Genomic DNA, 21,747 nt, shown 5'->3' with positions numbered 1-21,747 from the left:
TATTCTTGTACATAGGGAGCAGTATTATAGTAGTTATATTCTTGTACATAGGAGCAGTATTATAGTAGTTATATTCTTGTACATAGGAGCAGTATTATAGTAGTTATATTCTTGTACATAGGAGCAGTATTATAGTAGTTATATTCTTGTACATAGGAGGCAGTATTTTAGTAGTTATATTCTTGTATATAGTAGCAGTATTATAGTAGTTATATTCTTGTACATAGGGAGCAGTATTATAGTAGTTATATTCTTGTACATAGGAGCAGTATTATAGTAGTTATATTCTTGTACATAGGAGGCAGTATTTTAGTAGTTATATTCTTGTACATAGGGGCAGTATTATAGTAGTTATATTCTTGTACATAGAAGCAGTATTATAGTAGTTATATTCTTGTACATAGGGGGCAGTATTTTAGTAGTTATATTCTTGTACATAGGGGCAGTATTATAGTAGTTATATTCTTGTACATAGGAGCAGTATTATAGTAGTTATATTCTTGTACATAGGGGGCAGTATTATAGTAGTTATATTCTTGTACATAGGGACAGTATTATAGTAGTTATATTCTTGTACAAAAGGGGGCAGTATTATAGTAGCTATATTCTTGTACATGGGAGCAGTATTATAGTAGTTATATTCTTGTACATAGGGGCAGTATTATAGTAGTTATATTCCTGTACATAGGAACAGTATTATAGTAGTTATATTCTTGTACATAGGGGCAGTATTATAGTAGTTATATTCTTGTACATGGGAGCAGTATTATAGTAGTTATTTTCTTGTACATAGGGAGCAGTATTATAGTAGCTATATTCTTGTACATAGGGGCAGTATTATAGTAGTTATATTCTTGTACATAGGAGCAGTATTATAGTAGTTATATTCTTGCATATAGGGGCAGTATTATAGTAGTTATATTCTTGTACATAGAGGGCAGTATTATAGTAGTTATATTCTTGTACATAGGAGCAGTATTATAGTAGTCATATTCTTGTACATAGGAGCACCATTATAGTAGTTATATTCTTGTACATAGGAGCAGTATTATAGTAGTTATATTCTTGTACATAGGAGCAGTATTATAGTAGTTATATTCTTGTACATAGAGGGCAGTATAATAGTAGTTATATTCTTGTACATAGGAGCAGTATTATAGTAGTTATATTCTTGTACATAGGAGCACCATTATAGCAGTTATATTCTTGTACATAGGAACAGTATTATAGTAGTTATATTCTTGTACATAGGGGCAGTATTATAGTAGTTATATTCTTGTACATGGGAGCAGTATTATAGTAGTTATATTCTTGTACATAGGGAGCAGTATTATAGAAGCTATATTCTTGTACATAGGGGCAGTATTATAGTAGTTATATTCTTGTACATAGGAGCAGTATTATAGTAGTTATATTCTTGCATATAGGGGCAGTATTATAGTAGTTATATTCTTGTACATAGAGGGCAGTATTATAGTAGTTATATTCTTGTACATAGGAGCAGTATTATAGTAGTTATATTCTTGTACATAGGAGCACCATTATAGTAGTTATATTCCTGTACATAGGAGCAGTATTATAGTAGTTATATTCTTGCATATAGGGGCAGTATTATAGTAGTTGTAGCGTCGGCGTCCCTGCCCTCTGCTAGGCAGGGACGCTGTTCCCCTCACCTCTCTGCTCCGAGCCCGGCGTCCTCCTCCCGCTCTGCTGGCAGCGCGCGCTCCTTCCCGGCCACTGTGCTTAGGGCGCGCGCGCGCGCGCTCCCTCCCTCTTAAAGGGGCCGCGCGCGCCGTCCTAAGGAGTCCCCGGCCAATGGCCGGAGGACTTCACCATATATAAGGCACCTCCTCCAAAATGGAGGTGCCCGAGCAATGTTGTTGCACTGTTCACTACTCTGCTTCAGCCCTCAGGTCCCGTTGCCAGTTACCTGCCTGATTCCTGCCAGAGTCCTGCCAGTTTGCTGTCTGTTTCCTGCCTGATATTCCTGCTACCTGCTTGCTAGCCTGAGGTCCGACGGTCTGCCTTCCTACTCCTGTCAGTCTGTCTATGGACCAGCTTGGCCGCTCACCTGGGAGCGCACATCTGCTACCTGCCTGCTATCCTTCCTGGAGGCTCCGCCGTCACGTGCTGTGACCACCTGCTATTCCAGAGACTCCTGCCCGCTCACCTGGGAGCGCTCCTCCGCTACCTGCCTGCTTGCCTACCTGGAGGCTCCGCCGTCACGTGCTGTGACCACCTGCTATTCCAGAGACTCTTGCCCGCTCACCTGGGAGCGCTCATCTGCTACCTGTCTGTTGATCTTCCTGGAGGCTCCGCCGTCACATGCTGTGACCACCCGATTATCCAGAGACTCTTGCCCGCTCACCTGGGAGCGCTCATCTGCTACCTGTCTGTTGATCTTCCTGGAGGCTCCGCCGTCACATGCTGTGACCACCCGATTATCCAGAGACTCTCGCCTGCTCACCTGGGAGCTCACGTCTATCATCTGCCGCCACAGGTCGTACCAATCCTTTACCCAGAGACTGCCCCGGTCACTTGCCGTGATCTCCTGCCCGTTCATCCAGAGACTGCCCCGGTCACTTGCCGTGACCTCCTGCCCGTTCATCCAGAGACTGCCCCGGTCACTTGCCGTGTCCTCCTGCCCGTTCATCCAGAGACTGCCCCGGTCACTTGCCGTGACCTCCTGTCCGTTCATTCAGAGACTGTCCCAGTCACCTGCTGTGACTGCCTGCCCGTCTACCCTGGTCGCCACCCGCTCCCTTACAAGGACCGCCCCCTTGTATAGTAGCTCAGAGGTTCCGCCTCCCAGACCCGTTACAGTTTGCTCGGGCCATGGAACCCGGTGGCACCCAAGCTCCCTCGCTCTCGGACCTCTGTCATGAAATGTCCCGTCAGAGGTCCCAACAGGAGTCCATCCTGGGTCACCTGCGGAATGTCAATTCTCGCCTGGACACTCTGCCTGCTCCACCAGCAACCACCGCCAGTGCCATGGCTCGCAACCCGGCAGCTCCGCTGCCCACCAATACCATGGTATCCTACCCCGGACCCCGGCTTTCTGCACCTCCTCGCTTCGGAGGAGACTCCGTCCAGGCTCGGGGCTTCATAAATCAGTGCACCCTGCACTTTTAATTCCTGTCCCACCAGTTTAACTCCGACCGGGCCAAAATTGCCTTCATCATGTCCCATCTCACCGGGGAGGCCCTGGCCTGGCTAAATCCTCTATGGGAGAGAGGAGACCCCCTGGTGTCCGACTTGCCTGCCTTTCTCATGGCTTTCCGGAAAATCTTCGACGAACCCGGACGGAAGACCTCATCCGCATCATCTCTGCTACGCCTCCGTCAGGGAAGTCTCACCGTGGGCCAATATGCCATACGGTTCCGTACCCTTGCCTCGGAGCTGGCCTGGGATAACGACGCTCTGGTATCCGTCTTCTGGGAGGGTCTGTCCGGCCGTATTAAAGATGAACTTGCCGGTCGGGACATTCCTACCACTCTCGATGACCTAATAACTTTTGCCACCCGGATTGACCTACGGTTCCAGGAGCGTGCCAAAGAGGTCACCCGTGAGAGGAGGTTTCCATGTCTAGCTCCTACTTTTCAGAAATCCGTCTCTCCCCAGGTACACTCTCCTGAGCCTATGCAGGTCGACCAGACCAAGATGGTCAAAACCCGTCAGGACTTACGCCGTGCCGAAGGGAGCTGCTTCTACTGTGGCAGTAAGGAGCACCGGATCCGTACCTGCCCGGAGAGGTCGGGAAACGCCTGTGTCTAGGTTCGCTCAGAGAGGTCAACCTAGACAAGAATAAATCCTCTCCATCTCTGCTACTGTCAGTCTCTATTATCTGCGGGGAGAATCGTTATTTCGAACTAGCCCAACTTGACTCTGGAGCGGCCGGGAATCTTATCTCACAGTCCCTGGTAGAAAAATACCGCATTCCCACCAAACCTCTGGCTGTACCATTATCTGTCGCTGCTGTGGATGGGGGCCTCTTACCACGTCCCATCGAACTCATCACCGAATCCGTACCTCTGCAGGTGGGAATGCTGCATTCTGAGAGCATCTCTTTTCATGTTCTGCCTGGACTCTCTCATGCCCTCTTACTAGGTCTACCTTGGCTCCAGAGACATGCACCCGTGCTTGACTGGCAGACCGGAGAAGTCCTTCGCTGGGGACAGGACTGTCATAAGACTTGTTTGGTTCCTGTTCATCCCGTCCGTCCTTCTCCTACCCCAACTAATCTACCTGGACTTCCGATTCCCTATTGGTCATTTGCTGATGTCTTTAATAAAAAGGAGGCAGAGACATTACCCCCTCATAGACCATACGACTGTCCTATCGACCTGTTACCCGGTACTACTCCTCCCCGTGGGCGTATTTACCCATTGTCCGCTGCTGAGACCCGGTCGATGTCCGAATATATTGAGGAGAATTTGGCCAGGGGATTCATCCGGAAATCTACCTCCCCGGCGGGAGCAGGCTTCTTCTTCGTAAAAAAGAAGGACGGCTCTCTTCGTCCCTGTATAGACTATAGAGGCCTTAACCAGATCACGGTGAAGAATAAGTACCCCCTTCCGCTCATTCCAGAATTATTTGATCGCCTGAGGGGGGCTAGAGTCTTCACCAAACTGGACCTCCGTGGGGCGTACAACCTGGTCCGTATCCGTCAAGGGGATGAATGGAAGACTGCATTCAACACCCGGGACGGCCACTATGAATATCTGGTAATGCCCTTTGGTCTCTGTAACGCTCCTGCCGTCTTTCAAGAGTTGGTCAATGACATCTTCCGGGACCTTCTCTACTCCTGCGTTGTGGTGTACCTGGACGACATCTTGGTCTTCTCTCCGGATCTCCAGACTCACCGGAGGGACGTTCGTCAGGTCCTGCTCAGGCTCAGGCAGAACCACCTCTTCGCTAAATATGAGAAGTGCCTCTTTGAGCAGACCTCGCTTCCGTTTTTGGGCTACATTATTTCTCAGACCGGCCTACGAATGGATCCAGAGAAACTGTCTGCCATCGAGGAATGGCCCCGACCGGAGGGGTTGAAGGCCATTCAGCGGTTCCTGGGCTTCGCCAACTACTACCGCCTCTTCATACCGCACTTCTCTTCCCGGACTGCCCCAATTTCCGCGCTCACCCGTAAGGGTACTAATCCCAAAGAGTGGCCGCCCGAAGCAGAGGAGGCCTTTCTTTCCTTAAAACAGGCCTTCTCTTCCGCCCTGGTGCTGCATCGTCCGGACGGCAACAAGCAGTTCTTTCTGGAGGTTGACGCCTCCTCCTCTGGAGCCGGAGCTGTACTTCTTCTGCTAGGCAGGGACGCTGTTCCCCTCACCTCTCTGCTCCGAGCCCGGCGTCCTCCTCCCGCTCTGCTGGCAGCGCGCGCTCCTTCCCGGCCACTGTGCTTAGGGCGCGCGCGCGCGCGCTCCCTCCCTCTTAAAGGGGCCGCGCGCGCCGTCCTAAGGAGTCCCCGGCCAATGGCCGGAGGACTTCACCATATATAAGGCACCTCCTCCAAAATGGAGGTGCCCGAGCAATGTTGTTGCACTGTTCACTACTCTGCTTCAGCCCTCAGGTCCCGTTGCCAGTTACCTGCCTGATTCCTGCCAGAGTCCTGCCAGTTTGCTGTCTGTTTCCTGCCTGATATTCCTGCTACCTGCTTGCTAGCCTGAGGTCCGACGGTCTGCCTTCCTACTCCTGTCAGTCTGTCTATGGACCAGCTTGGCCGCTCACCTGGGAGCGCACATCTGCTACCTGCCTGCTATCCTTCCTGGAGGCTCCGCCGTCACGTGCTGTGACCACCTGCTATTCCAGAGACTCCTGCCCGCTCACCTGGGAGCGCTCCTCCGCTACCTGCCTGCTTGCCTACCTGGAGGCTCCGCCGTCACGTGCTGTGACCACCTGCTATTCCAGAGACTCTTGCCCGCTCACCTGGGAGCGCTCATCTGCTACCTGTCTGTTGATCTTCCTGGAGGCTCCGCCGTCACATGCTGTGACCACCCGATTATCCAGAGACTCTTGCCCGCTCACCTGGGAGCGCTCATCTGCTACCTGTCTGTTGATCTTCCTGGAGGCTCCGCCGTCACATGCTGTGACCACCCGATTATCCAGAGACTCTCGCCTGCTCACCTGGGAGCTCACGTCTATCATCTGCCGCCACAGGTCGTACCAATCCTTTACCCAGAGACTGCCCCGGTCACTTGCCGTGATCTCCTGCCCGCTCATCCAGAGACTGCCCCGGTCACTTGCCGTGACCTCCTGCCCGTTCATCCAGAGACTGCCCCGGTCACTTGCCGTGACCTCCTGCCCGTTCATCCAGAGACTGCCCCGGTCACTTGCCGTGTCCTCCTGCCCGTTCATCCAGAGACTGCCCCGGTCACTTGCCGTGACCTCCTGTCCGTTCATTCAGAGACTGTCCCAGTCACCTGCTGTGACTGCCTGCCCGTCTACCCTGGTCGCCACCCGCTCCCTTACAAGGACCGCCCCCTTGTATAGTAGCTCAGAGGTTCCGCCTCCCAGACCCGTTACAGTTTGCTCGGGCCATGGAACCCGGTGGCACCCAAGCTCCCTCGCTCTCGGACCTCTGTCATGAAATGTCCCGTCAGAGGTCCCAACAGGAGTCCATCCTGGGTCACCTGCGGAATGTCAATTCTCGCCTGGACACTCTGCCTGCTCCACCAGCAACCACCGCCAGTGCCATGACTCGCAACCCGGCAGCTCCGCTGCCCACCAATACCATGGTATCCTACCCCGGACCCCGGCTTTCTGCACCTCCTCGCTTCGGAGGCGACTCCGTCCAGGCTCGGGGCTTCATAAATCAGTGCACCCTGCACTTTGAATTCCTGTCCCACCAGTTTAACTCCGACCGGGCCAAAATTGCCTTCATCATGTCCCATCTCACCGGGGAGGCCCTGGCCTGGCTAAATCCTCTATGGGAGAGAGGAGACCCCCTGGTGTCCGACTTGCCTGCCTTTCTCATGGCTTTCCGGAAAATCTTCGACGAACCCGGACGGAAGACCTCATCCGCATCATCTCTGCTACGCCTCCGTCAGGGAAGTCTCACCGTGGGCCAATATGCCATACGGTTCCGTACCCTTGCCTCGGAGCTGGCCTGGGATAACGACGCTCTGGTATCCGTCTTCTGGGAGGGTCTGTCCGGCCGTATTAAAGATGAACTTGCCGGTCGGGACATTCCTACCACTCTCGATGACCTAATAACTTTTGCCACCCGGATTGACCTACGGTTCCAGGAGCGTGCCAAAGAGGTCACCCGTGAGAGGAGGTTTCCATGTCTAGCTCCTACTTTTCAGAAATCCGTCTCTCCCCAGGTACACTCTCCTGAGCCTATGCAGGTCGACCAGACCAAGATGGTCAAAACCCGTCAGGACTTACGCCGTGCCGAAGGGAGCTGCTTCTACTGTGGCAGTAAGGAGCACCGGATCCGTACCTGCCCGGAGAGGTCGGGAAACGCCTGTGTCTAGGTTCGCTCAGAGAGGTCAACCTAGACAAGAATAAATCCTCTCCATCTCTGCTACTGTCAGTCTCTATTATCTGCGGGGAGAATCGTTATTTCGAACTAGCCCAACTTGACTCTGGAGCGGCCGGGAATCTTATCTCACAGTCCCTGGTAGAAAAATACCGCATTCCCACCAAACCTCTGGCTGTACCATTATCTGTCGCTGCTGTGGATGGGGGCCTCTTACCACGTCCCATCGAACTCATCACCGAATCCGTAACTCTGCAGGTGGGAATGCTGCATTCTGAGAGCATCTCTTTTCATGTTCTGCCTGGACTCTCTCATGCCCTCTTACTAGGTCTACCTTGGCTCCAGAGACATGCACCCGTGCTTGACTGGCAGACCGGAGAAGTCCTTCGCTGGGGACAGGACTGTCATAAGACTTGTTTGGTTCCTGTTCATCCCGTCCGTCCTTCTCCTACCCCAACTAATCTACCTGGACTTCCGATTCCCTATTGGTCATTTGCTGATGTCTTTAATAAAAAGGAGGCAGAGACATTACCCCCTCATAGACCATACGACTGTCCTATCGACCTGTTACCCGGTACTACTCCTCCCCGTGGGCGTATTTACCCATTGTCCGCTGCTGAGACCCGGTCGATGTCCGAATATATTGAGGAGAATTTGGCCAGGGGATTCATCCGGAAATCTACCTCCCCGGCGGGAGCAGGCTTCTTCTTCGTAAAAAAGAAGGACGGCTCTCTTCGTCCCTGTATAGACTATAGAGGCCTTAACCAGATCACGGTGAAGAATAAGTACCCCCTTCCGCTCATTCCAGAATTATTTGATCGCCTGAGGGGGGCTTGAGTCTTCACCAAACTGGACCTCCGTGGGGCGTACAACCTGGTCCGTATCCGTCAAGGGGATGAATGGAAGACTGCATTCAACACCCGGGACGGCCACTATGAATATCTGGTAATGCCCTTTGGTCTCTGTAACGCTCCTGCCGTCTTTCAAGAGTTGGTCAATGACATCTTCCGGGACCTTCTCTACTCCTGCGTTGTGGTGTACCTGGACGACATCTTGGTCTTCTCTCCGGATCTCCAGACTCACCGGAGGGACGTTCGTCAGGTCCTGCTCAGGCTCAGGCAGAACCACCTCTTCGCTAAATATGAGAAGTGCCTCTTTGAGCAGACCTCGCTTCCGTTTTTGGGCTACATTATTTCTCAGACCGGCCTACGAATGGATCCAGAGAAACTGTCTGCCATCGAGGAATGGCCCCGACCGGAGGGGTTGAAGGCCATTCAGCGGTTCCTGGGCTTCGCCAACTACTACCGCCTCTTCATACCGCACTTCTCTTCCCGGACTGCCCCAATTTCCGCGCTCACCCGTAAGGGTACTAATCCCAAAGAGTGGCCGCCCGAAGAAGAGGAGGCCTTTCTTTCCTTAAAACAGGCCTTCTCTTCCGCCCCGGTGCTGCATCGTCCGGACGGCAACAAGCAGTTCTTTCTGGAGGTTGACGCCTCCTCCTCTGGAGCCGGAGCTGTACTTCTTCTGCTAGGCAGGGACGCTGTTCCCCTCACCTCTCTGCTCCGAGCCCGGCGTCCTCCTCCCGCTCTGCTGGCAGCGCGCGCTCCTTCCCGGCCACTGTGCTTAGGGCGCGCGCGCGCGCGCTCCCTCCCTCTTAAAGGGGCCGCGCGCGCCGTCCTAAGGAGTCCCCGGCCAATGGCCGGAGGACTTCACCATATATAAGGCACCTCCTCCAAAATGGAGGTGCCCGAGCAATGTTGTTGCACTGTTCACTACTCTGCTTCAGCCCTCAGGTCCCGTTGCCAGTTACCTGCCTGATTCCTGCCAGAGTCCTGCCAGTTTGCTGTCTGTTTCCTGCCTGATATTCCTGCTACCTGCTTGCTAGCCTGAGGTCCGACGGTCTGCCTTCCTACTCCTGTCAGTCTGTCTATGGACCAGCTTGGCCGCTCACCTGGGAGCGCACATCTGCTACCTGCCTGCTATCCTTCCTGGAGGCTCCGCCGTCACGTGCTGTGACCACCTGCTATTCCAGAGACTCCTGCCCGCTCACCTGGGAGCGCTCCTCCGCTACCTGCCTGCTTGCCTACCTGGAGGCTCCGCCGTCACGTGCTGTGACCACCTGCTATTCCAGAGACTCTTGCCCGCTCACCTGGGAGTGCTCATCTGCTACCTGTCTGTTGATCTTCCTGGAGGCTCCGCCGTCACATGCTGTGACCACCCGATTATCCAGAGACTCTTGCCCGCTCACCTGGGAGCGCTCATCTGCTACCTGTCTGTTGATCTTCCTGGAGGCTCCGCCGTCACATGCTGTGACCACCCGATTATCCAGAGACTCTCGCCTGCTCACCTGGGAGCTCACGTCTATCATCTGCCGCCACAGGTCGTACCAATCCTTTACCCAGAGACTGCCCCGGTCACTTGCCGTGATCTCCTGCCCGCTCATCCAGAGACTGCCCCGGTCACTTGCCGTGACCTCCTGCCCGTTCATCCAGAGACTGCCCCGGTCACTTGCCGTGATCTCCTGCCCGCTCATCCAGAGACTGCCCCGGTCACTTGCCGTGACCTCCTGCCCGTTCATCCAGAGACTGCCCCGGTCACTTGCCGTGACCTCCTGTCCGTTCATTCAGAGACTGTCCCAGTCACCTGCGGTGACTGCCTGCCCGTCTACCCTGGTCGCCACCCGCTCCCTTACAAGGACCGCCCCCTTGTATAGTAGCTCAGAGGTTCCGCCTCCCAGACCCGTTACAGTAGTTATATTCTTGTACATAGAGGGCAGTATAATAGTAATTATATTCTTGTACATAGGAGCAGTATTATAGTAGTTATATTCTTGTACATAGGAGCACCATTATAGCAGTTATATTCTTGTACATAGGAACAGTATTATAGTAGTTATATACTTGTACATAGGGGCAGTATTATAGTAGTTATATTCTTGTACATAGGGAGCAGTATTATAGTAGTTATATTCTTGTACATGGGAGCAGTATTATAGTAGTTATATTCTTGTACATAGGAGCAGTATTATAGTAATAATATTCTTGTACATAGAGGGCAGTATAATAGTAATTATATTCTTGTACATAGGAGCAGTATTATAGTAGTTATATTCTTGTACATAGGAGCACCATTATAGCAGTTATATTCTAGTACATAGGAACAGTATTATAGTAGTTATATTCTTGTACATAGGGGCAGTATTATAGTAGTTATATTCTTGTACATAGGGGCAGTATTATAGTAGTTATATTCTTGTACATAGGAGCAGTATTATAGTAGTTTTATTCTTGTACATAGGGAGCAGTATTATAGTAGTTATATTCTTGTACATAGGGGCAGTATTATAGTAGTTATATTCTTGTACATAGGGGGCAGTATTATAGTAGTTATATTCTTGTACATAGGAGCAGTATTATAGTAGTTATATTCTTGCATATAGGGGCAGTATTATAGTAGTTATATTCTTGTACATAGAGGGCAGTATTATAGTAGTTATATTCTTGTACATAGGAGCAGTATTATAGTAGTTATATTCTTGCATATAGGGGCAGTATTATAGTAGTTATATTCTTGTACATAGGAGCAGTATTATAGTAGTTATATTCTTGTACATAGGAGCACCATTATAGTAGTTATATTCCTGTACATAGGAGCAGTATTATAGTAGTTATATTCTTGCATATAGGGGCAGTATTATAGTAGTTATATTCTTGTACATAGAGGGCAGTATAATAGTAATTATATTCTTGTACATAGGAGCAGTATTATAGTAGTTATATTCTTGTACATAGGAGCACCATTATAGCAGTTATATTCTTGTACATAGGAACAGTATTATAGTAGTTATATTCTTGTACATAGGGGCAGTATTATAGTAGTTATATTCTTGTACATAGGGGCAGTATTATAGTAGATATATTCTTGTACATAGGAGCAGTATTATAGTAGTTATATTCTTGTACATAGGGAGCACCATTATAGTAGTTATATTCTTGCATATAGGGGCAGTATTATAGTAGTTATATTCTTGTACATAGAGGGCAGTATAATAGTAGTTATATTCTTGTACATAGGAGCAGTATTATAGTAGTTATATTCTTGTACATAGGAGCACCATTATAGCAGTTATATTCCTGTACATAGGAACAGTATTATAGTAGTTATATTCTTGTACATAGGGGCAGTATTATAGTAGTTATATTCTTGTACATGGGAGCAGTATTATAGTAGTTATATTCTTGTACATAGGGAGCAGTATTATAGTAGCTATATTCTTGTACATAGGGGCAGTATTATAGTAGTTATATTCTTGTACATAGGAGCAGTATTATAGTAGTTATATTCTTGCATATAGGGGCAGTATTATAGTAGTTATATTCTTGTACATAGAGGGCAGTATTATAGTAGTTATATTCTTGTACATAGGAGCAGTATTATAGTAGTTATATTCTTGTACATAGGAGCACCATTATAGTAGTTATATTCCTGTACATAGGAGCAGTGTTATAGTAGTTATATTCTTGCATATAGGGGCAGTATTATAGTAGTTATATTCTTGTACATAGAGGGCAGTATAATAGTAATTATATTCTTGTACATAGGAGCAGTATTATAGTAGTTATATTCTTGTACATAGGAGCACCATTATAGCAGTTATATTCTTGTACATAGGAACAGTATTATAGTAGTTATATTCTTGTACATAGGGGCAGTATTATAGTAGTTATATTCTTGTACATAGGGGCAGTATTATAGTAGTTATATTCTTGTACATAGGAGCAGTATTATAGTAGTTATATTCTTGTACATAGGGAGCAGTATTATAGTAGTTATATTCTTGTACATAGGGGCAGTATTATAGTAGTTATATTCTTGTACATAGGGGGCAGTATTATAGTAGTTATATTCTTGTACATAGGAGCAGTATTATAGTAGTTATATTCTTGTACATAGGAACAGTATTATAGTAGTTATATTCTTGTACATGGGAGCAGTATTATAGTAGTTATATTCTTGTACATAGGGGCAGTATTATAGTAGTTATATTCTTGTACATAGGGGGCAGTATTATAGTAGTTATATTCTTGTACAAAGAGTGAAGTATAATAGTAGTTATATTCTTGTACATAGGAGCAGTATTATAGTAGTTATATTCTTGTACATAGGAGCACCATTATAGCAGTTATATTCTTGTACATAGGAACAGTATTATAGTAGTTATATTCTTGTACATAGGGGCAGTATTATAGTAGTTATATTCTTGTACATGGGAGCAGTATTATAGTAGTTATATTCTTGTACATAGGGGCAGTATTATAGTAGTTATATTCTTGTACATAGGGGCAGTATTATAGTAGTTATATTCTTGTACATAGGGGGCAGTATTATAGTAGTTATATTCTTGTACATAGGGGGCAGTATTATAGTAGTTATATTCTTGTACAGAGGAGCAGTATTATATTAGTTATATTCTTGTACATAGGGGACAGTATTATAGTAGTTATATTCTTGTACATAGGAGCAGTATTATAGTAGTTATATTCTTGTACATAGAGGCAGTATTATAATAGATATATTCTTGTACATAGGAGCAGTATTATAGTAGTTATATTATTGTACATAGGAGCAGTATTATAGTAGTTATATTCTTGTACATAGGGGGCAGTATTATAGTAGTTATATTCTTGTACATAGGGGGCAGTATTATAGTAGTTATATTCTTGTACATAGGAGCAGTATTATAGTAGTTATATTATTGTACATAGGAGCAGTATTATAGTAGTTATATTCTTGTACATAGGGGGCAGTATTATAGTAGTTATATTCTTGTACATAGGGGGCAGTATTATAGTAGTTATATTCTTGCATATAGGGGCAGTATTATAGTAGTTATATTCTTGTACATAGAGGGCAGTATAATAGTAATTATATTCTTGTACATAGGAGCAGTATTATAGTAGTTATATTCTTGTACATAGGAGCACCATTATAGCAGTTATATTCTTGTACATAGGAACAGTATTATAGTAGTTATATTCTTGTACATAGGGGCAGTATTATAGTAGTTATATTCTTGTACATAGGGGCAGTATTATAGTAGTTATATTCTTGTACATAGGAGCAGTATTATAGTAGTTATATTCTTGTACATAGGGAGCAGTATTATAGTAGTTATATTCTTGTACATAGGGGCAGTATTATAGTAGTTATATTCTTGTACATAGGGGGCAGTATTATAGTAGTTATATTCTTGTACATAGGAGCAGTATTATAGTAGTTATATTCTTGTACATAGGAACAGTATTATAGTAGTTATATTCTTGTACATAGGGGCAGTATTATAGTAGTTATATTCTTGTACATAGGGGCAGTATTATAGTAGTTATATTCTTGTACATAGGGGCAGTATTATAGTAGTTATATTCTTGTACATGGGAGCAGTATTATAGTAGTTATATTCTTGTACATAGGGGCAGTATTATAGTAGTTATATTCTTGTACATAGGGGGCAGTATTATAGTAGTTATATTCTTGTACATAGAGTGAAGTATAATAGTAGTTATATTCTTGTACATAGGAGCAGTATTATAGTAGTTATATTCTTGTACATAGGAGCACCATTATAGCAGTTATATTCTTGTACATAGGAACAGTATTATAGTAGTTATATTCTTGTACATAGGGGCAGTATTATAGTAGTTATATTCTTGTACATGGGAGCAGTATTATAGTAGTTATATTCTTGTACATAGGGGCAGTATTATAGTAGTTATATTCTTGTACATAGGGGGCAGTATTATAGTAGTTATATTCTTGTACATAGGGGGCAGTATTATAGTAGTTATATTCTTGTACAGAGGAGCAGTATTATATTAGTTATATTCTTGTACATAGGGGACAGTATTATAGTAGTTATATTCTTGTACATAGGAGCAGTATTATAGTAGTTATATTCTTGTACATAGAGGCAGTATTATAATAGATATATTCTTGTACATAGGAGCAGTATTACAGTAGTTATATTATTGTACATAGGAGCAGTATTATAGTAGTTATATTCTTGTACATAGGAGCAGTATTATAGTAGTTATATTCTTGTACATAGGGGGCAGTATTATAGTAGTTATATTCTTGTACATAGGGGGCAGTATTATAGTAGTTATATTCTTGTACATAGGTGCAGTATTATAGTAGTTATATTATTGTACATAGGAGCAGTATTATAGTAGTTATATTCTTGTACATAGGGGCAGTATTATAGTAGTTATATTCTTGTACATAGGGGGCAGTATTATAGTAGTTATATTCTTGTACATAGGAGCAGTATTATAGTAGTTATATTCTTGTATATAAAAAATTCAGTAAAATGGTGGATTCAGATTATGGAAATCCATAAGAAATTCTATAGATCACAAATCGATTTGCTCATCTCTAATCCTAGAAAAACGTTGTATGAGACATGTCCTCTAAGACATGCTTACCTTGTGATGTTCGCTGCTGTGTTACTGGTTCATTAGAGGTTTTCAGTGTGATTACACAGCATCTTTTTTGCTGTCCTGGCCTGATCGGATACACAGTAATCCAACAAGTAAATTTACCGGCATCTTCATGGGTCAGATGTCCTAACGTCAAGGTGGCATTTCCTTCTATAAACCAGTTCTTGGACATCATAGTTCGCCCTTTAAACATCTCATTCTGTTTGTCACCTGTGTCCTTCCCATTCTGGAAATGAACAACTAAATCCTCTGGTTCCTGTTCCTTTTGCCACGAGACTTTCACCAGCTGGTTTGAGGCTTTCTGAGAAGGAACAAATAAGCAGGGAAGGACAGCCGTGCTGGACCGAGGGAAGGAGACTGTCTGTTCTTGTATTTCACAAGTCATGATACCTAGAGAAAAGGTGTAAAGAAGAAAAAAAAAAGAGATCTCCCCATGAATCTTCTGTGCAGCGTAGGAGAGGTCTTACGAAATTAGACAGTTTTTCCAAAAGCAACTTTTATTCAGTGAACAGGTGACAAATGTATAAATTGCTGGGAGACCGCACTCCAGAGTGTATGGGACTAGTGGAATTAACCAAGTGGAGTGATTTATATCTCAGTCTATCCCATACATAGCCATGGATGGACATCTACACTAAAGCACAATTTACACAATGGTCTCGGGGACCCTTGCTCTCAAGGTAAATGGTGGATTCCAGCTGTCAGATCTTCTCTGATCATACATGTATCACTATTTCTATAAATGAAATCAATGATCTGTATTTAGTGCAGGTCATCAATATGAGGTTGGTAGGGTCGACTCTTGACTCCAAAATTGATCAGCAGCCTAAAGAGGTCATGGTGCTTCAGGGGGTTCTATAGTCTCATCAATGGATACACGGCTCCAAATATTAGAATATTTTAAAATATGCAAGAGGTTTGTTTTGGCTAAACAATTTATATCTATATAAATATTTTGATAACTTTTCTCCTATTACTCTCAATGTAAGTGTGGCGCCCCTGAGGGTTTCGACCGCCACAGGGATGCTGCACTTCTTTAATGGAGTGTAGTGTTCCTCCTCTGAGGAAAGAGCAGTGCGATGGTCAGGACCCTCCCTCCACATCAAACACCACATTTCTCCACCAGAGGGGGCTAGAATGCACTAGGTGCTGCCCCTACTGGTTACCGGGACACTGGGGAACCAAGAGTTTGGGGAACCATTTAGTGGGCAAGGGTGGAGGACACTTTCAATTTCATATTTAATAAAAAGCCATTTTTGGTTGCGGGTCTTTGGGCTGTCAATTACTGTGATCTCCCACCCTGAACGTGGATCCTGTGTGGACCTGCAGCAGATGGAGACACAGCCCTCGTACCTTGGCCTTGGGTCGAGGGGTAGGTTGTAGACAAGGAATGTCTCAACCCGGTCTAGGACCACGACCAAGAAGGCCAAGAGCTTAGGAGTGTGGCTCCACAGCAAATGGATCCCAGGGAGGATGCAGATGGAGCGGTATACGCCACCTGTCCTCACCACCTGATCTATTCAGAGGGAGTCTGGCTGCAAGAGGGGTACCGGCCCCCGACACCCGACCTTGCTACTCCATGTCCTGGTTGGGGAAGCCCGGTAGGAGGTTCAGAGGGAGGAGTTCAGAGGGAGACCCGGCCTATTTACACACACAGACAGGAAAGCACTCGGTCTGTAGTTTAGGAACACTCCGGTGCGGGGTCCTGATTGAACACTGGACTTATTCGGAGGTTGTCGGACCCCCTTCGTCTCTGGTGACCGCAGAACTCCGCGAGGAGCAGGAAGTCGCCTTCCTTCTCCCATCTCTTATGTGAGTAAAGCCTTGAAAGTTCACCCCTATGGCCTCCGGACTCTTTAATCTGTGCTACACCGCACTACGCAGACTTTCTAGACTACTACCCCCGTCATCCTGTCCCTCTGCCCTGAGGCCCTGCTCCGCCTGTGGGGAGTAGTAACAATGCCGGCTGCCCTAACACCAGGCCTCAGCGGACTGCAGCGGTGCTGGTGGCCTTCACCAGGTTCCACAGGTGGCGTAGTCGTAATCAGCCACTCAACCCAGATAAGCCCATACCATCCTTTTTAATGTGACAGCCCTGGGCACGGAGCGGGTCCGGGCCACGGCTGCACCCCATCTCTCCATCACAGGACACGACTCCGAGTCCCCCATCTCCCAGGGTAAAGAAAAGGGCTTTCAAGTAGAGGCGTCACAACTTTGCGTAGTCGGCAGGATTCCGTGCCCGCAGCAAAGAAAGGAATTACCCATTGCTACCGGGTACTGTGTGCCTTACACCTTGGACTGTCGTTTTCCACTTAAAATGGCGCCCGCCCAAGAAGAACAGACGCCATAATGCTGTGAAAAGACGGTCTTCAAACACCTCCCATCTGGGCTCCCACTTGGTGCCAAAAGTGTGGACTGCCCCTTCCATCAGAGACTGTCCGCGGGGTAATGCCCGTCAAACCGGGTGGGCTGAACGAAGGCGGGCCTGTCAGCATGCCGCCCAGGAACCGCCCCGAAAGAGGAGGAAGAAGAAAAGCAACAAGGTGCGGCCCTGGCAGTTGGAGGTTGGCAATCTTCGGGAGCAGACATGGACGCTTCTGGAGCGCAACCTACGGAGCCTTTCGAACCCGGTTCAGGTCCTTCACCCGGAAGGGAGCGAGGCGGCAGCGTTCTTACAGTGGGAGATTTAGAGTTTCTCCACCAGGAAGCCCCGGGTCTCATGCGGAGACAGAAAGAGGCCCAAGAGGCGGCGACGGCTGCGTGGTGGGAAGAAATGCTGCTGCGCATCCGGGCCCGCCGCCAAGGAGCTGAAGCCCAGGGAGACGCGTTAACAGAGGTCGCGAGCGGCCCAGAGGCGGGTAAGTGTGCTACCCCTGCCCCGGCTGCTGAGCCTACCGTTCCCATACTGGACCTCATGGCTGAATATCTCCTGCCCGGCGCCGTCACCTGGGAGCAGGTCTTTGCTCCGGAGCTGCAAGCGGCAGCTAGAGGTGGGGACCTGCGATGCCGTCCAACTCCCGAATCTGCAGTACCAGAAGCTGCTGAGGTGTCCACCGGCCCCAACCCGGACTGGTCCACGCTTGTATATTACACGCAGCAACCCCTAATGACACCACTACCCGCACCGACAGTCACCTGGCTGGAGGCTGAGGAGTGGGCCTGGGACAACCAGGGGGACACCTGATGAGCTTCCCCCGGGAGACCCGGGCTGAAGCGCAGAGGAGGAGTGAGCGGTGCCGTGAGCAGATCCTCCAGCTCACTTGGGAGCAACGCCAGAGGGAGGTCCGCTGCGAGCGCCTCGAGGTGCGGGCCAAAGCTGCTAAGTCCCCGGCCCGACAGGAAGAGGCAAACCGTCCCAGTCCCCATGTGGAAGGGCAAGTCGTCCGCTTCCACAATGAGGCGGGGTGGGGGTTCATCAGGAGTCCCCATCACCAGGACGACGTCTTTGTCAGCAGGCGGGACATCGAGCCGCGTTTGAAGAAGGGACACCCTGGCCGGAACCTGTTCCCGGGCGACGTAGTTACGTACTCTCGTCACCATGGGGTGCAGGGGGTGGTACGCCCTGGAGGTCCACAAGGTGTCGGAGAGCGACACCCCCTCGCACTCAGCCTCAGGGGACCGGTCAGTCTCCGTCGGGAGGAACGAGCCTTTTCCCAGGAGGGAACCCGAGATCTAAGCAGCCCCGGTGGTTGTAACTTGTTGAAAGTTATGTTGTTTGTGTTTATGTTTTGATTTTTTATCCCCGGTTTCTGGAGACATTGGACCCTGCGGACTTGCAGCAGACAGGCTCCTTTCTTGTATATAGTTTGCATCTCTTTAGGTGCTCCATATTGGTTTTATGCAAAACCGCGGATATTTCTACCTCAAGACCTCAGAAGGAAAACCTGTCAGGGTGGCTCTCCGGGAGGTCCAACTCGGGATCTTCATGCCCTGCAGCCACCCCAGGGCCCACGTTGAGGGTTTGGGACAGGTCCCTCGCACTTCTGAACTAACTCTGCGTCTTTGCACTTTAGCCCGTCTGTCTGCACATGATGTCTCTGGAAAATGCTAGCACTTTTATAATTTTATACTTTTATATTATATAATCTGTTAGTAACGTTTAAGAAGATGTGCCTCCCATAAAGGGAAGATGGTTTATTGTTATATAAAAAGAAAACTTTCCTAGGTGTTACTCTTTTGCAGCCCGCGGACGTGCTGTGTTTCACCAGGGGGGAATGTGGCGCCTCTGAGCATTCGACTGCCACAGGGATGCTGCACTTCTTTAATGGAGTGTAGTGTTCCTCCTCTGAGGTAAGAGCAGTGTGATGATCAGGACCCTTCCTCCACATCCAACACCACATTTCTCCACCAGAGGGGGCTAGAATGCACTAGGTGCTGCCCTCCTGGTTACCGGGAAACTGGGGAACCAAGAGTTAGGGGAACCATTTAGTGGGCGAGGGTGGAGGACTCACATTTTAGTGACACTTTCAATTTAATATTTAATAAAAAGCCATTTTTGGTTGCGGGTCTTTGGGCTGTCAATTACTGTGATCTCCCACCCTGAACGTGGATCCTGTGTGGACCTGCAGCGGATGGAGACACAGCCCTCGTACCTTGGCCTTGGGTCGAGGGGTAGTTTGTAGACAAGGAATGTCTCAACCCGGTCTAGGACCACGACCAAGACGGCCCGGAGCTTAGGAGTGAAGCTCCACAGCAAATGGATCCCAGGGAGGATGCAGACGGAGCGGTATACGCCACCTGTCCTCACCACCTGATATATTCAGAGCGAGTCCGGCTGCAAGAGGGGTACCGGCCCCTGACACCCGACCTTGCTACTCCATGTCCTGGTTGGGGAAGCCCGGTAGGCCCTGAGGATCCCTCTGGGTATCGTAAGGAGCGGAGCTGCCACCCGTGCCCTTTTTCTGAGAGGAGTTCAGAGGGAGACCTGGCATATTTACATACACAGACAGGAAAGCACTCGGTCTGTAGTTTAGGAACACTCCGGTGCGGGGTTCTGATTGAACACTGGACTTATTCGAAGGTTGTTGGACCCCCTTCGTCTCTGGTGACCGCAGAACTCCGCGAGGAGCAGGGAGTCGCCTTCCTTCTGCCATCTCTTATGTGAGTAAAGCCTTGGAAGTTCACCCCTATGGCCTCCGGACTCTTTATTCTGCGCTACACCGCACTACGCAGACTTTCTAGACTGCTACCCCCGTCATCCTGTCCCTCTGCCCTGAGGCACTGCTCCGCCTGTGGGGAGTAGTAACAACGCCGGCTGCCCTAACACCAGGCCTCAGCGGACTGCAGCAGCGCTGGTGGCCTTCACCAGGTGCCACAGGTGGCGTAGTCATAATCAGCCACTCAACCCGGATAAGCCCATGCAATACTTTTTAATGTGACGGCCCTGGGAACGGAGCGGGTCCGGGCCACGGCTGCACCCCATCTCTCCATCACAGGACCCGACTCCAAGTCTCCCATCTCCCAGGGTAAAGAAAAGGGCTTTCGAGTAGAGGCGTCACATAAGACCTCTCCAGCCTCCACTCAGTGACACACCATACTCCAGGTACTGGGGGAGGTGGTCCTGCGCCCATCTTCTTATCTTGAGACTGCCGCCTCACACCCAAGATTCTGCAAAAAGCCAATATCCAATACCTGATATTTTTCACCCAGGGGGCTGCTTTTTGAGTCCATACCCTAAAATTTACCATTAGAAACAAGGAGTGAAAGAAAACCCTTGGATGTAGAAATATCAAGCCCACCCTCTCTCCCCTGTAGGTAAGTTATTCCCCTTTTTAGCAGGTTCAAACATTTCCCCCCACAAGAGCTGGAAGAACAGGCTGAAAAGCCTTGGCGAGAAAGGCAATTGCCAACGATTCTGGCAAAGGAAAATTGACAGAGATATACAAGGATACGAGAACCAGGTAAGTCTTTAGCATAATGACCCTTTCTCTGTAGGTCATCCTCCAATTTTTCCATCACTGAACCTTTGCATTTCCAGTTCCCAACTTTTCTTCCCAATTTATTTTGAAATTATCTTCCCTTCCGAATTTAACTCCTAGGATCTTAATATGGGTGAAGGCCTTAGAAAACTGCAGCAGATCAAAGCTGGGAACAGAAAGTAAATGAATCTTCTTGAATCTTCTCAAGGTTGACTAGAGACCCAGAGGCCTCTGAGTAATTTTTGATGACCATAGACAACATCTGCACCTCATGAGGATCGTATATCCCCACAGTCACATCATCCACATAGGTGACAACATTCAGTGGCAAGCAGGGGAAACCGGCACCCCCTGAAAGTCACACCCCTGCAGTGACCTCAGAAATGGGTCTATGGCAAAAACATACAGGAATGGACTCAATGGGCAGCCCTCTCTCACCCCTGCCTCAACTCCAAAAGTGTCACCCTCTGTACAAGGTCTTCAGCCAATCCACAAATTATGCCAGAATACAGCCCTCCATGTGCTCGCCAGAGGTAGCCTGATTGCCATTAGATACCGAGATGAGATCCTCAGACCCCTTGTGAGACCATATGCTGGTGCGGTTGGCCCTGGGTTCCTCCTAATGCAGGACAATGCCAGACCTCATGTGGCTGGAGTGTGACAGCAGTTCCTGCAAGATGAAGGCATTGAAGCTATGGACTGGCCGCCCGTTCCCCAGAACTGAATCCGATTGAGCACATCTGGGACATCATGTCTCGCTCCATCCACCAACGTCATGTTGCACCACAGACTGTCCAGGAGTTGGCGGATGCTTTAGTCCAGGTCTGGGAGGAGATCCCACAGGAGACCA

The 21,747-nt window shown here is 48.1% G+C and overlaps 1 protein-coding gene across 1 annotated transcript in view; it reads right to left on the bottom strand.

The window, feature by feature from the left end:
- LOC141165398 (uncharacterized) overlaps nt 1–21,747 on the bottom strand; it is a 56,209-nt gene that overhangs the window by 17,559 nt on the left and 16,903 nt on the right. The window contains exon 2 of the mRNA XM_073650994.1: nt 14,965–15,369. Within this exon, the coding sequence (XP_073507095.1) occupies nt 14,965–15,369 (405 nt within the window). The remainder of the gene's footprint in view (nt 1–14,964; nt 15,370–21,747) is intronic.

This window comes from Phyllobates terribilis, unplaced genomic scaffold (genome assembly GCF_046119375.1).
Source record: "Phyllobates terribilis strain yellow unplaced genomic scaffold, ASM4611937v1 Scaffold_11__3_contigs__length_659146591, whole genome shotgun sequence".
In the NCBI taxonomy this organism is placed as follows: domain Eukaryota; kingdom Metazoa; phylum Chordata; class Amphibia; order Anura; family Dendrobatidae; genus Phyllobates; species Phyllobates terribilis.
This window is presented reverse-complemented; position numbering and strand designations above follow the sequence as displayed.